The sequence below is a fragment of the Tauraco erythrolophus genome, chromosome Z (assembly GCF_009769465.1).
Source record: "Tauraco erythrolophus isolate bTauEry1 chromosome Z, bTauEry1.pri, whole genome shotgun sequence".
In the NCBI taxonomy this organism is placed as follows: Eukaryota; Metazoa; Chordata; class Aves; order Musophagiformes; family Musophagidae; genus Tauraco; species Tauraco erythrolophus.
In genome coordinates, this window is record NC_141496.1 from 6,908,103 (window position 1) to 6,924,231 (window position 16,129).

Consider the following 16,129-nt stretch of genomic DNA (forward strand, 5'->3'; position numbering starts at 1 on the left):
CCTTCCAACACCACACTGATGTCTGTTAAGCTCACTGTTAGTACTTCGTTCCATTAAATTTGAACGCAAACGCTGAAGGCACTGCTCTGGAGATCTGTTTGGTAAACAGGAAGAAAAGTAAGACATTCCAATCCAAATGTCTCTTACTTAATTGACTTCCAAAGTTATTTTCAGAGTAAAAGAGTAAACTTTTGAATTTGTTCATTCTAGAGAAAACATACACCAGCAGAGCTCTTGTGCAAAGTTTTAATAACTGATCTTTTATGAAGTTATCAATCGATACAGGTACATTTCTTCCTGATGTAAGACATAATTTTACATACAGCTACTCTGAAAGTACTGCAGGATGACTGAAGGAACCATAAATCAAAAAGTTTTTAATCACTCATACTTATTAAATTCTGTAATCTTCAGCTGTATTACACAAATGATTGACTTCTGCAATCTTGTTGCATCTAAGCTATTCGATTTGTATGTACATAAACAGTCGCCACAGACAGCTGTCGGCTGCTATCCTGCAGCAGAATATTTCACCTCAGCAGAAAAACCCATCCATTTTCGGTGCACGTGTTCTTTTTTAAAGACAACCATAAAGCCTGCGAGGCACATACCTTTTCGTAGTAAACTATTCCGTATTCTTTATCATCGCACTTGACGCAACGGAATTCAATCATCAGGTACATAAAATTAGAACTTCGTTTTTCCCTCTGAGAAGAGAGCCACCAGAGATGCGTATCATGTATTACATCAGTGCATCAATCTTCACTGTTCTCAGCACAGCAATTACCCTCCTTCCTTTGTGCTGTAACTGATTAATTAGATTACCAGTTGCTGTAGCAATTATTCAGTTAAATCATTTCACAGCACTACTTGAGACCCATACCACCTTCCTCCTGACATTCTTACTTCCTCACATTCCCACTTCATCATAAACATCCACATGGAACAGACAAATTCATACTGGTTTCATCAGTGGCTTGTAACTCTAGGCTAAAGGTCTGTAAAAAGGTAACAAAGAATAACCAGCTAACAGCTGGGGGTTTTGTGTTTGCAGGGTTTTTGTTTGTTTGTTTGTTGTTTTTTTTAAATTATTACACACAATTATGCATGTCAGAATCAAAAAACAGAAGACATGAAAAAAATTTTAAAAATCACTATTTTAGACAAAACCACGAAAGAGACATTAAACTTGTACTACAAGATTAGATTTGCAGCTAATTCACTTTTGGAGGAAGATTTGCTCATGTATGCATTTTTAAAATGCTCTACCTATAAAAAGTGCTTAGAATTTCAAAATCTATGTGGAAAACAAGAAAGAAGTTAAACATAATCACTACCAGGAATACATGTTTACTACAAAAATAAGCATCCCCTTCAACAATGAGCAATTCAAGTTCGTTGTATTCATTAATAATGGACTGACTTCCCAGCACAGGCAAAGTGGTTCTGCATTTAAGGTACAGTTCCAAGAATAAGGAATTTTTAGTTTTCTGTGTTTTTACAGAAAGGGAAGGATGGACAGGTGGTGGAAGAGATAGGCTGAGTTGACAAAAAAAAAAATTCATAAGGTTTTATAAACCCACAAATTTAAGTTCAAAAAGAATCTGATTCCTAGAGGTGTAACTGTCAATAAGACACCAAAAATCTCCGAGTACAAAGCAGAAAACAAGAGAGTTTTGTTGTGCACTATGAATATAACCAGTTAATAGTATGGGGGCAATTTTAGACAACAAGGGTTAAAACGTCATTCAGGTATTTAACTACTAGGGTTTTTTTTAAAAAATATTTATTCAAATCTTACAAGTGTTTTGTTTTTTTCCTTTATATCCAAAAACCTTCCCATCACAATCTAAACCCTTGAGTTACGTTTGTCATGCCTAAACAGCATTTGTTCCAACCTATTCCAAATTAATAAATTCTCTTCCGTGATCAAATTCACTTGATGCTGACAACTGATAACACAGTTTAATCTATTCTCATTATTGCCAAAGTAAAAGCAACTTCGGAAACGTAAAGAACTATTTTTCCTTTTATCATACACACAGGTGGTTGAAGAAAAACAGGACAAGTGCTTTGAGTTACACGCCTAAGCAAGCAAAGGTTCCATTTTTTAGATCCAAAAACCATTACAAATATGATGCACCATGGCCTACCTCATTGATCATCTCTATCTCTCTGAAGGTCAGCCTGTCCAGCCAGTCCACTTTCACCATATGACCTTGCCGATGAGACTTAGTGAGCTGCACAAAAAAACACAACGATAATATTTAAATTGTTGGGAGCAAGAAAAAGACAATCAAAGTCATCGTTTCACAGAGACATCAAAATGGGGACGGGGGAGACATAAAGGAACTGGGAAAAAACACTTGTAAAGTGAACGCACAGAAAATCCTTGTGAACAGCCAAGCCATGCCGTAACAATGGCTGCCATCACCACCACAGTTTGGGGTTTTCTGGCAATGGGATGGCCCACACGGCTCCAGGATAGACAGCACCAGATGGGATTTACCTTTCTCAAAGAGGGAAGAGGGTCTTTGCACATCGGTCAGCGGGGCTCACTGACAGAGCTGTAAACTAAATTCGAAGCAGGAGGGGGATAATATCAGGCTCGATCAAGACAAGCTGAGAGCATCTGAAGAACAGCAGAAAGGAATTCTAGACACTCCAGCCAGGAACTCAGATCCATCCGGGCCCAATTTAAATGCCTCTATGCAAATGCACACAGAATGGGGAATAAGCAAGAGGAGTCAGAGGTGTGTGCGTGCCTGTTGGGGTATGATCTTATTGGCATCACGGAGATGTGGTGGGATGAATCCTGGGACTGGAGTGTCAGAATAGAAGGATACAGGCCCTTTAGGAAGGACAGGCAGGGGAGAAGAGGAGGAGGTGTCACCTTCCATCTCAAGGACCAGCTGGAGCGCATTGAGCTCTGCCTAGGGATAGAGGAGCTGACCGAGAGCTTATGGGTCAGGATTAAAGGGAGAGCAGGGACAGGGGACATAGTAGTAGGGGTCTGCTACAGACCACCTGACCAGGAGGACCAGGTGGATGAGGCCCTCTACAGACAGATAGGAGCAGCCTCACATTCACGAGTCCTGGTCCTCATAGGGGACTTCAACCACCCTGATACCTGTTGGAGGGACAACACAGTAGGGCAGAAGCAATCCAGGAGGTTCCTGGAATGTGTTGATGATAATTCCTTCTCCAAGTGACAGATGAACCAACAAGGAGAGGTGCTTTGCTGGACTTTGTTCTCACAAACAAAGAGGGGCTGGTGAGGAATGTGAAACTCAAAGGCAGCCTTGGATGCAGTGATCATGAAATGGTGGAGTTCAAGATCCTTAGGACAGCAATGACCCTTGCCACACAACAAGCTTACTACCATGTATTTCAGCAGAGCAAACTTCAGCCTCCTCAGGGATCTGCTTGGTAGAGCATCATGGAATAAAGCCCTAGAGCAAAGAGGGGCCGGAGAAAGTTGATTAATAGTCAAGGATCACCTTGACAGTCTGGTGAAGTTCCCAATGACTGGAAAAGGGGAAACATAGCCCCCATCTTTAAAAAGAGAAAAGACAACAACCCAGGGAACTACAGGACAGTCAGTCTCACCTCTGTGCCCAGCAAGATCATGGAGCAGATCCTCCTGGCGACTATTCTAAGGCACATAGAAAACAAGGAGGTGATTGGTGACAGCCAACATGGCTTCATCAAGGGCAAATCCTGCCTGACTAATTTGGTGGCCCTCTATGATGAGGTTACAGCCTTGGCAGATAAGGAAAGAGGAACTGACATCATTTACGTAGACTTGTCCAAAGCATTTGATACTGTCCCACACAACATCCTGTCTCTAAACTGGAGAGGCACGGACTTGACATATGGACCACTCGGTGAATAAGGAATTGGCTGGATGGTCGCACTCAAGGACTTGAGGTCAACGGCTCAATGTGCAAGTGGAGACCAGTGACAAGTGGTGTTCCTCAGGTGTTGGTACTAGGGCTGCTTCTGTTTAACATCTTTGCTGGCAACATGGACATTGGGATCGAGTGCACCCTCAGCAAGTTTGCTGATGACACCAAGCTGTGTGGTGTTGCGGACACGCTGGAGGGAAGGGATGCCATCCAGAGGGACCTAGACACGCTTGAAAGGTGCGCCTGTTAGAGCCTCAGGAAGTTCAACAAGACCAAGTGCAAGATCCTGCTCATGGGTTGGGGCAATCCCAAGCACAAGTACAGGATGAGCAGAGAATGGATTGAGAGCAGCCCTGAGGAAAAGGACTTGGGAGTGCTGGTGGATGAGAAGCTCAACATGAGCCGGCAATGTGCGCTGGCAGCCCAGAAAGCCAACCGTATCCTGGGCTGCATCCAAAGCAGCGTGGCCAGCAGGTCGAGGGAGGGGATTCTGCCCCTCTACTCTGCTCTCCTGAGACATCACTTGAAGTACTGCATTCAGCTCTGGGGTTCCCAACACAAGAAGGACATGGACCTACTGGAGCCAGGCCAGAGGATAGCTACAAAGATGATCTGAAGCCTGGAGCACCTCTGCTATGAGGACAGACTGAAAGAGTTGGGGCTGTTCAGCCTGGAGAAGAGAAGGCTCCGTGTGATAGTTTGATGTGTGTGGGGGTGTTCTGGTGGCAGGGGAGGGGATTTGCTCCCTGTGCCACCAGATCTGAGTCCCATTCCCCCCCCCCGGGGGAGGCTGAGCCAAATTGGCGCCTCTGCGAATTGCCCTATTTAAGTTGGGACAAAGGGGCGGGAAAGGGCTTTTTGCTCAGGAGCGAGGAGAGAGCAGGAGGGCGCTGCCCTCGCTCCCGGCTCCCGGCCGAGCGGCCGCTCGGGCCCGGGCCGGCGCCATGTGCTCAAGATGGCGCCGGGGGAGCCACATGGGGGACTCGGTAAGCGCCCCACTCCCGGGGTGCCTGCCGGGCCGAGCTCCCCCAGAGAGGATTAATATCTAAGAGAAGACAACCACAACGACCGGGTCAGCCAAGATGGAGCAGGAGGAGGTGTACTGGAGCTGAGGTTTCCCTTGCAAATCGGTGTGAGATGGCAGGCGGCCCCCCTGCACCCAGGGTGTACTCGGCGGAGCAGCGACCCACTCGTGGCCCGTGGAGAAACCCATGTCGGGAAGGAGATGCCTGAGCCCAGGAGAGGTCGTGGAGCAGGGGATGCGCGACCAGGTACTGTTGATAATGGGGCATGGAATGCACGACGAGGTCGTGGAGGCATCTGGAGACGGTGGGACGACCCACGCCGACGCGAGTGGCAGCAGCTCCCTAAGAGGCCGAGACTGGTAAAGCCCGAACTGGTGCGATCCATGGGGAGGATTTGCAATCCTGCGGGCAGGACTTACTTTGGAAAAGTTTGGGGACTTTTTCTTTGTGAGTAGGGGATCCACCGAAGCAAGGGAAAAATGGTGTAAAGACTCCTCCTCCTTTAAGAAAGGAGCGGCAGTGAACAACATGGATGAACTGACCTGTACTCCCCCATTCCCTGTCTCCCTGCGCCGCTGGGGGGAAGACAGAGCCAGGAACGAAAGGAAAATAGGGGGTGGGGAGGTGTTGTTTTAAGATCGGGCCTTGTTTTCTCTTTCTCCTCTCAAGTAACCGGTTTTGTTCCCTTTTGTCTTTTGTTTAGTAACTGTTAATAAATTGTTTTGTTTTATGAAGAAAGCCTGAGTCATGTTTTGCCCGAGACCATGTTTGGTGGGTGCTCCCTTTCGGTTCTTGTCTCGACCCTCAGTCCAAAAAAAAAAAAAAACCACGACACTCCGGGGTGATCTTATAGCAGCCTTCCAGTACTTAAAGGGGGCCTACAGGAAAGCTGGAGAGGGACTTTTTCCAAGGGCATGTAGTGACAGGACAAGGCGCAATGGATTTAAACTGAAAGAGGGCAGATTTAGATTAGATCTAAGGAAGAAATTTTTCAGTTTGAGCATGGTGAGGCACTGGAACAGGTTTCCCAGAGAAGTTGTAGATGCCCCATCCCTGGAAGTGTTCAAGGCCAGGTTGGATGAGGCTTTGGGCAACCTGGTGCAGTGGAGGGTGTCCCTGCCCATGGCAGGGGGCTTGGAACTAGACGATATTTCAGGTCCCTTCCAACCCAAACCATGCTATAATTCTACGAAAAATATTTCTAATATCTAAAACATCGATCATGGAAAAAAACAAAACCATGTTCCAAGCACACCCTCATCGGATTTTTAACACAATTAAATCAGGAACCTATTTTTTAAGTGAAGTTACTTAACAAAAATATCTCTTTTTTCATGTCACTAAGTTTCATATATTTAACCTTGCCAAGTTACACAAAGAGAAGATATTTCAAAAAATATCCAAATTGAATAATTCTGCCCTTGTTAGCCTTATCAAAACAAGTTCTCAGATTGGGACTTATACAGCCAAAGACACAGTCACTGGAAGTCACAGACAGCTCGCTCTCCCTTTCTTTTTTAGTGATCTGAAAAGTAGTTTCAAGTTTTATTCCTGTATCTACATATTGCTGTAGCAATAGCAAGGCAGCCGAGCTGTTTAAAGGACTATTTCGCAGCAGGGAAGTGGTAGAGAAGCTAAGTAAGATAGGAGCCATACTACCTGTAGTTTCAGATGCACTGACACAGAATAGTTCAGAACAAATTCAGCAGAAGACCAGATAGACATGAACAAGAACCATCTTCTTGGCTCCTACAAAATCACTAGTGTTCCCCCAAAAAAATCAGTAATTCTTGTAGAATATAGGATGCAAAGGGACTAGAAGACACGAAGTTCTTTCATGTTTCAAATAAATTTTTACCTGTCTAGGAAATGCCTAGTGAAGAGACCCTCAGAATGATTCTTCTTAAGGGAAGGGTTACAACTAAGCTTTGTTTTGAGGTCCACCTGCCCACCCAGGAGCCTGTTCTGACCCAGAACAGGCCATGCAGTCACACTGACTGCCATTTCTTGCTAAGCTGACAGCTGGGGAACAGGCAATCTGCAAGGTATCCTAAGAGAGCGTATGAATGGGACGTATTGTATACAGGACAATACAGGATATGCAACAACAACTTGCTGCTTTCATACAGAACTGGAGATGAGGTTACTATAAAAGAAACAACACAGAAGACTTCAGACTTGCTATACACTGGGAGTTGCCTAGGTCGCAGAGTTTGTCAGACACCTCCACTAAATTTCCAGGAGCTCACCACAACAGAAAAAAAATAATAGAAATATCACTGAGAAGGAAAAAAGGGTTAAGAGTTTGCACCAGTAGTACTGTTTCATTGTTCTCACTCAAATCCCGGGTAAACTGATGTCTTAGCAGTACAGCCACGAGTATTATTGCACATCAAGGATGACCTGGGCTAAATACAAACCCTGCCAGGACATACTCTGAAAACAGAGCATCAACTCCATATCCAGGTACAGATCCTGGCTGATCTGGAGAGTACATACATGACGAACTCACAAGAAGCCAAGCTTCAGAAAGTATGCAGAATCAAATAGCTTTTTATGTCTCTTAGAAGCAATGCTGACGCAACAGGCAAATAACTGCCTGGTCACCAAAAGATTGTAAATAGCCATTAAAACCATTAAGAAAATGAAAATTCAGTGTTCCGCTGTCTCCCTGCAGGTGTTCTTGTATCAGAGGAACTGATCTGCCAAAGATCAGGTAGTGAGCATTTATCCTGGTCTTTTAATGCCTTGATCAACTGCTCCTTCACATCGAACAACAACAGACCATGTGGCTTGTTCACTTTCCACAAACTGACTTCTTGCTGTTTAAGACAAGTTCATCAGGCTCTTCTTCCTCTTATTCACCTCCTCAAAGTTTCATTTGGTGTTACGGTCCTACAACACTTTGGATACTGGTTCCTACCTCTAAGCAGGAAACAAAACTCCCAATTCATTTAGTTTTCTTGGAAACCGTTTATGTCAGAAAGAGCTGGAATACACTATAGCCCACACCATAGCCTCTGTGCCATCTCAAGATCTGAATTAAATTTTAAGGTAGATTACTTATGAAAGTAAGCATGACATTTAGCTCTGAATGCCAAGACTTTTTCATTTCACAAATATGCTACCTAACTCATTTTTTTCTGATTCTTGGTGCCTACTAAGTCTACTAGAGATGAAGTTTAAAATTTTCCACTGAATAATAATCCTCAACTTAGTCACTGGCTCTACCAAAGAAAAGGACTAATCAAAAATCAGTCACAATTTAAAAAGCAGTGAAAAAACTATTCAGTTGGAAGGAAAATACTGCCATTTTTTTAAACAAAAATTTCAGATTTGCTAGGAACTAGCCATTTCAAGAAGCACTAAATAGTAAATTAGCCATGAGCATCTGATGCTCTTTGTTCTGAATGCATTCCATGAAACACAAAACCATAATCACATAACGACTATGAGATTTTTTGCTTAAAGCAGCTGATTCACCTAACATTTCTTTAAACTTCAGACCACAGGACAGCTTTACAGAAGTAGTAAGATTTCGATGCAAACTTTGGAAGACCACTGTGACTTCTAAGAATTAATTAACCCCATTTAGTACATAGTAGAGGCTTTTTTTCATTTGTTTTGTCTCCAGAAAACTCTGGCACAGCTTATCTTCAGATCACCTTCAACAAACTTCAGAAACTTCACGGTACAAAAGGAAAAAGAAAGGCAGAGGAAGGCAAAGTATATTCCTTAATAACATTTCAGGATGCTGGATGTAACCAAAGCACAGAAACCCAGTCTTTTAGGTTCTTTCAACTTACTGGCAGCACTGTAAACAGGAGCATAATACAGCAATAATTATTTGCTAGGTTATGTAATGTTATATTCCGCAGCCAGTTTGCCAAATTCTATTTCAGCAGTAAGACAGAAACACAATGTGTCAGGACTGTACTAAAAGGATAATACAGGACTTGGCCTCTGTCTCGTATGTGACGTTATAAGGTACTTCAAAGGTAGAGAACTAACACCATGCAGACCAGCTACAAACCAAAATGCTGTTTCAGCCAGGCTGGACGTCATCACTCGATGCATTCACAAATGTCCTGACTAGTTCACAGAAAAGGTCTTCTCATTCTCAGCAACGAAGACATTCCTTACCCTTACCTGTCCACCGTTTTAGCCAAACGGTGATTTAGCTAAATCACTCCCTACTTTTTTCTTATCTAACAAAATTATTCTTTTTGTATGCAAAGTAGCCCTCTCATTTACAATACCTTAAACTAGCGCATCTAAATTTTCAGAATACCACATATTCACATCCAGCATTGATACACAGATTTAGGAGAGTTTAAATCCACTGCCCATTGTCCTATCACTGCATGCCCTTGGAAAAAGTCCCTCTCCAGACTTCTTGTAAGGCCTCCTTTAGGTACTGGAAGGCTGCTAAAAGGTATCAGAGCCTTCTCTTCTCCAGGCTGAACAGTCCCAACTCTCTCAGCCTGTCTTCATAGGGGAGGTGTCCCAGCCCTCAGATCATCTTCGTGGCCCTCCTCTGGCCTGGCTCCAGTAGGTCTATGTCCTTCTTATGTTGTCCCAGAGCTGAGCACAGTACCGCATGTGGGGTCTCATGAGAGCAGAGTAGAGGGGTAAAAACATCCCTCCACCTGCTGCCCACGCTGCTTTGGATGCAGCCCAGGATATGGTTGGCTTTCTGGGCTGCCAGCGCACAGTGCCGGCTCATGTTGAGATTCTTCTCAACCAGCACCCCCGCATCCTTCTCCTCTCAATGCATCCTCTGCCCAGCCTGCACTTGTGCTTGGGATTGCCCCGACCCATGAGCAGGACCTTGCACTTGGCCTTGCTGAACTTCATGAGATTCTCACAAGGTTTTGTAAACGCACAACCAAATGGCACCTCAACACGAAATGAGAGACTTCTCACAGTATCGATGACTTAAGGTAAAAAGAGACAACTCCGCCAGCAGCCAGTCACGAATTTTACACAAATTCCCTACAACAAATACCAGACATGCACAAACTCAGAAGCACATCAAGAAAATAACAAGTTCTCTTTTAGATGGAGAAAAGGTCCTTCAGCAAGCTCTTCTCAAAAGTTCCTTACTACCTGGAGGACTCTAATCTGGCCTCCGGTATCAAACATCTATCAATAACATGACACTTATAAATGATAAGTCTGTCCAATAAACAGAAAAAAAGCAAAATAAACCAAGAATAACCAAGTCCACAGAAACTCATCTTGTATTTACTTAGTCCTACTCCTCTTGCCCATATTTAAATATAACTCCACATACAGCAGCATGGGGAGGAGCTCAGCAACTGATTAAGTCATAGCAAAACTGAAGCTGACTGTGCTCAAACAACAGCTATTTAGGAATGGTACATCACAAGAACCTCATCTGCTGTGTAAACAGCTGTGCAAATGAATGCTCTCACAGACAGACTACCCAGAAACCCTATTCGCTTCGCTGGCATCTGATGGTGCAATGTTTTTATAAATGAACAGAACAAAACATGAGTGAAAACATTCTCATCTTTCAGAAATTAATGCCTCCCAAAACAGCCTTCAGAAGAGAAGAACGGTGACACTGATGTTATTACCATTTATTAGCCATTAACTAGAACTCTCAATGGGGATCTGAAAGGAGATTTCCCTCTTCTTCCATAGACAAAAAGAACAGGCTAGAACAGACCCAGGTATTTTAAGACTCAAACAGTGTACATTATTTGAATTTTATTTGAATATATACTACATTATTTGAATTTCTTGAGCTAGGGAGCACAGGGAGAGAATGGAAGAGAAGAAAAAATCACTAGTATGTTTCATAATAGAACTAACCGGAAAGGGAAGGCCTACACTCTAAAGCCCTTTCTCAGAGACCCACAGCCCACATCATGTAACCACTTGATGAATCATGAATAAGCCTTGATATCTAGTGTCTGCCTACAAAGCTTCCTCGGGCTCGAGGGGATTTATTCTACGATGATACAAGAAGAAATGGGGTACCACCCCTGGCAGAAAGCTTTAATGAGTTTTCCATTATAAATTCAAGGTGAACTAGACTAATAAAGACTCTAAATGAAAGCTACGTTATCGCTGTGATAAATCTTGAGATGAGAAAATGGACATATTTATGACACTGGACTTATCTTTCACTGGGAGTTGCACAAAGGTAAGTGACAAAAACTAGGAGACCAAGATGAAGAAGAAAGTACACTGAGTAAATGAGTTGAGTGATTTGGCAAGCTTGGGGTAAGCTTACCCGAAGAATGGGAGAGATCAGGTATCAAAACAGTTCAAGAACTAGTAGTAGTTCTATCCAGAAGTAGTTTTGATGGCAAAAATACAGCCTGCCATCACGGTGGGAGAAGAAAATACTAATACACACACATATTCATGATCTTAAATGAATGAACTTTGTTAATTTTTGCAGTCCTACTCACATTCTTTCTAGTGTAGAGGTATGTCATACACAGCTGAACACTACACCAGACAGCCGTAAACCTAAAAGATGGCTACTGAAAGAAACTAGACTGTCGTCACAAATTACTCTTAAGAGCTGCTCTTACTGAACCTGATGGAGTTTTGGCTTCAAGCATCTTCATGGCATGTTCACATTTTCATTCTTTACAAAGAATTAGGCTGCTAAGTTGTTACAGCAGAATGCTACGTATTTTAAAACGTATTCAAATGTCCCCTTTAAAAAAGCATTTCAGAAGCAACTGAGCATGATGTAGTCTACTCGATTGTAGATATGCTGTGAAATACCTAAACAATCAAAGGAAGATAGCTTTCACGTGAGAAAACAACATGAGAAGCCTGTCTTCACTAAAAACTCTCTTAATTTCACTCCAATGAAGCTTTTCACATACTTTTTAAAGGTTACTCGCTATTCCATTACCTTTGCCAAGCGGCTCATTTGATCTTCAGAGACTGTGCTGCTGGTTCTCCCAGGAGTTCTGGTGGGCTCCGAGCCATCAGCTTCTACATTGGGCCAGACTTTCAAATCATGCATTCCTTGACGGAACATACTGCAGGGAAAAACACAGAATCACTTCAGTAAATTCAAAATAATACAGCTGTCAGTAATCAAAGTACAGCAGCAGCTGCAAGAGAACAAAGTGGCTTCCTTTGCCAAACCTACAAACACGCACCACCATGCATAATTCAACTGAACTTCAAGAGTGACTTGCACTTCGTGCCCTCTACGGCCTTAATTCTTATAGGCACATGGAGTTTAGAAGAAAATGATAAGTCTGACACAATTTATTTGGCAAGTGGAAGAAAAACGGGTAATTCCCAAAGTCAGTGGGGTGGTACAAACGAAAACTGAGGACAGAGCTTGACCTTCATAGCTTCCTCACTTGTAATGAAGCAGAAAGTATTCCTTTTGACTTGCGAATTATAATGTGACTTTAAGTCTGCCAGTCTGAAAAAATTCAACTACAAGACTACCTAAGCTTCATTGGAAGGTCAACAGATAAAAAGCAGCCTTCTGAGCTGCTAAATAAAAAACCCACACAACTCCACACAACTCTCAATGCACCATTTTTTCCATCTACACTTAAAATTGAATCGGCAATTGTGCCGTGAACAAACCTTTGCATGGTAACTGACCACACTTTTTCTCAGCAAAACTCTGCTTCCCTTGCGTATTTGTGCTGACCTGCCTACAAAAGGTGCCCCAGAAATCAAGTGCATTACTTCTGCCAACGAGAGGCGACCGCTTAACTCTAACAACTTCAGGTAAACGCAACTGGAATGAACACTTCAAAAAGTCATAGAATGGTTAGGGTTGGAAGGGACCTCAAAGATCATCCAGTTCCAAGCCCCCTGCCATGGGCAGGGACACCCTCCACTGCACTAGGTCGCCCAAAGCCTCATCCAACCTGGCCTTGAACACTTCCAGGGATGGGGCATCTACAACTTCTCTGGGCAACCTGTTCCAGTGCCTCACCACGCTCAAACTGAAAAATTTCTTCCTTAGATCTAATCTAAATCTCTCCTTTTTCAGTTTAAAGCCATTGCCCCTTGTCCTATCACTACATGCTCTTGGAAAAAGTCCCTCTCCAGCTTTCCTGTAGGCCCCCTTTAAGTACTGGAAGGCTGCTATAAGACCACCCCGGAGCCTTCTCTTCTCCAGGCTAAACAGTCCCAACTCTCTCAGCCTGTAAAAGAGACCTCAGCCTGTGAAGTCAACCATTAAAAATGAGAAATACCAACTAGAAGGACCACCTGACCTTCAATTTACACATCACTTTGTGGAATACTCCTACAAGGGTTTCCATTTACAAGTAAACACAAAATTTTGAAATTATTTGTTACTTTCTGTCCATCTACTTCCTTCAGGCCCCACATGCTTGAAAAAAGAGTAAATTTCATTTATAAATTTCATCTTTTTCCAGGGACTATGCTCTAATGCTTTAAAAACTACCAGCAGTCTTCGCAGCCGACTCCAATTCATCCAGTTCAATTTTCAGACCTAAGAAAACGTCAATCTTTTTGTCAAAGCAGTATCTTCCATGGCAGAGATACAATCCTCTCCACAGTTATTTTCTGCATTCCAGTATCACTAGAACTGCTTTCCTAATGCTAAACTAAACTTTTCCTCCACTTCAGTTTAGACTTCTTTCTTCCTCTTCACTGACAAGACAAAAAAAAGGCTATTTCTCCCCATTTTCCAGGGCTACCTATATACCAGGAAAGAGTCTCTGTGGTCTTTTCTTCAGACTTACTGGTCTTTACTCCTCCTCCATCACACGTATGTGCTAGATGTTCAATGATATGGACTCCCTTAGACTTCCAGTAGTCAGCAACTTGCTTAGGGTCAGTTGTATAGAGCTGGACATATCCTAGCTGAGCAGATGAGCACGGAGCAGGAGCATACAACACTGCCCGAGGCACACACTTGCAGACTGGTCACATGTTCAATGTTGTTTGCTCGTTTCACAAGAGCATCACAACGCTGAATCATGAAAAACTTAAGATTCACTTTAAACCACAAAACTTCTCCTCTGTTTTCCTGGGCAGCTGCTCCCGATTCTGTAATTGACTACAATCAACTGCAAGAAGTACCAGGGCCTCATACTTTTCATTAAACTGCATCCTATTTTTTTTCCAGGCCCCTTTTCAGTCAAGATCCTTTAGGTGTACTGTCACCTCCCACAGCACACTTCTAATCCATTCCAGCTTAGTGTTATCATTCACAAATTCACTAAACCCACTCTCTATTGGATCACAGATTATTAATTTTGGAAACTCTTGATTTACTGAGTTACACTTTATTCCTTATAAATAACATTGCATTAACAGCCCAACTACAAGCCAATTAAATAAATTATGTTAAGTAATCAGTTCTAGCACCCATGCATTACAAAACTATAAAGTGATTTGCTACCTCAAAATCCAAGCCTACAGATCTTAAAAAAAAAAAAAGTCAAAACGTTGGTGTTACACCAGAGAAGACTTTTACAACACTATCACGTATAAAGTTACACTCAGTAATAAACAGAGTAAATCATATCTGTATCTGATTTTTCAAACATGGAACTGTTAACCTGGGTTGGTTTTGTTTTTTTTTCCAAATCTCTTGTAATCACCACTACCCTACTATTCACAACTGAGCTTCAAATCTGTATTACAGAAGAAAAAGCAGTATACCCATATTTCCCGAAGAGCGAGACCGTTGTTCCTCCCACAGGAACTGCTTTACCCGGTCCATACACATCCCAGATGGTCAGAGCCACCTGTGCGTTGCGAGGCAAGTCTGGGTACTTCACAGGCAGTTTCAGCCATTCGTTCCAGCTGCAGAGAAACACTTTATATTAAACACAAAGCTTTAGAATTCAAGTTACTCTGTATCAGTTTATACAACCCAGATTCTCTTAGAACATGAATTTCTAAGGGCAGATGGGCTATTTTTCTTGCAGGCTTTAACCATTCAAATACTTGCCTGAAGCACGATTAAAAGGCTAGAGACAAAAGGAAAAATGCTTCACAACCAAGTACCAGAGATCAGTCTGTCCAGTAAACAGTATGAAAGTGTGCCAGCCCAGGCCCCAGAAGTTCAGTAGCAAGCCATGCCCAAACACACAAGTAACAATTTTATTACTTACCTATTACACAAAAAGGTTGGTTTTATTCTGACAGGGCGACACTTAATAACCATACAGACACATGAAGAAAGGTAAGTTATTTGAAGAACACAACAGAAAACAAATCTTTCTGACACGAATAAAAGGTATATAGATTTATTTATGTAACTTGATGCTCTGGTAACCAAGAGGAATATGAAATGAAAGGCAGTCACTTACTTCCATCTAGTGCTAAAAGCTTTGTAGGAAGTTCTAACTGGAAGAGCAAGAGGCTTCCCTTCTGCAAACACCTGACAAGTTACATACAAGTCAGAGCAAGTTTCTTGATACAGTCCCGAGAACTTCAGCATTGGATCTTCTAGGAGAGCTTTGTAACTCTTCTGTTCTCTTTTCCCTTCCAGACTTCCTCTGAGGGCAGGGCAGGGCAGAGCAGGAAGGAGGCAGGGAAAGAGGAAAATAAATAAACAAAAATTTATTTTTATCCACAGTAAAAACCCTATTCTATTTTTATGTCTTACATCTAGATTACCAAGTATTGAGACTATCCTCACTTTGCATTACTAGCCAATAGTGAAATCCAAACATCAGAGAGGAACTCAGGATGTGAAGTGATGAACAAATACAGAATTTATTGTTATACTGATTTGGGAGAGGGAGGAGAGCAGGGAAGGAAAGGGAAGCATTACTTTTTTTTTCTTTTCAATGGAGACAACTTTTTCTAGTACAACCTGTAGATTCTCAGGCAGCATCAAATTAAGTACCCTAAGCAGGGCAACAATGAGACGACATGTGCTTGCTATTATTAAAAAAAAAAAAAAAAACAAAAACACAAAAACAACAACAAAAAAAGAACACCAGCATACATGTGCTGCAAATAGTATTTGGGAAAAAAATGATAAGAAAAGCCTTATTTTTAAGTTGTATGAAATGTGAAATGTATGACTGGCTTTAGATGCCAGTCATCTCTCACATCACCAACAAATCAAAACTCAACTACGTGGGCTATTCAGATCAAACCTGATTAAAGCCCTGTAGCGATCTGCAGCTGCTAGTGTTAGACTAAATCGAAGGAATTTCTCAGGCCTCAGCTACACCACGA

The 16,129-nt window shown here is 42.5% G+C and overlaps 1 protein-coding gene across 4 annotated transcripts in view; it reads right to left on the reverse strand.

The window, feature by feature from the left end:
- Window positions 1-16,129, reverse strand: part of PIK3C3 (phosphatidylinositol 3-kinase catalytic subunit type 3) — an 88,906-nt gene that overhangs the window by 71,559 nt on the left and 1,218 nt on the right. For all 4 annotated transcript variants that reach the window (XM_086628714.1, XM_086628715.1, XM_086628713.1 and 1 more), the window contains exons 2-6: window positions 15,250-15,438; window positions 14,597-14,740; window positions 11,838-11,967; window positions 2,154-2,240; window positions 612-707 (exon numbers count right to left, since the gene is read on the reverse strand). In XM_086628714.1, coding sequence (XP_086484840.1) covers window positions 612-707; window positions 2,154-2,240; window positions 11,838-11,967; window positions 14,597-14,740; window positions 15,250-15,438 — 646 coding nt within the window. The remainder of the gene's footprint in view (window positions 1-611; window positions 708-2,153; window positions 2,241-11,837; window positions 11,968-14,596; window positions 14,741-15,249; window positions 15,439-16,129) is intronic.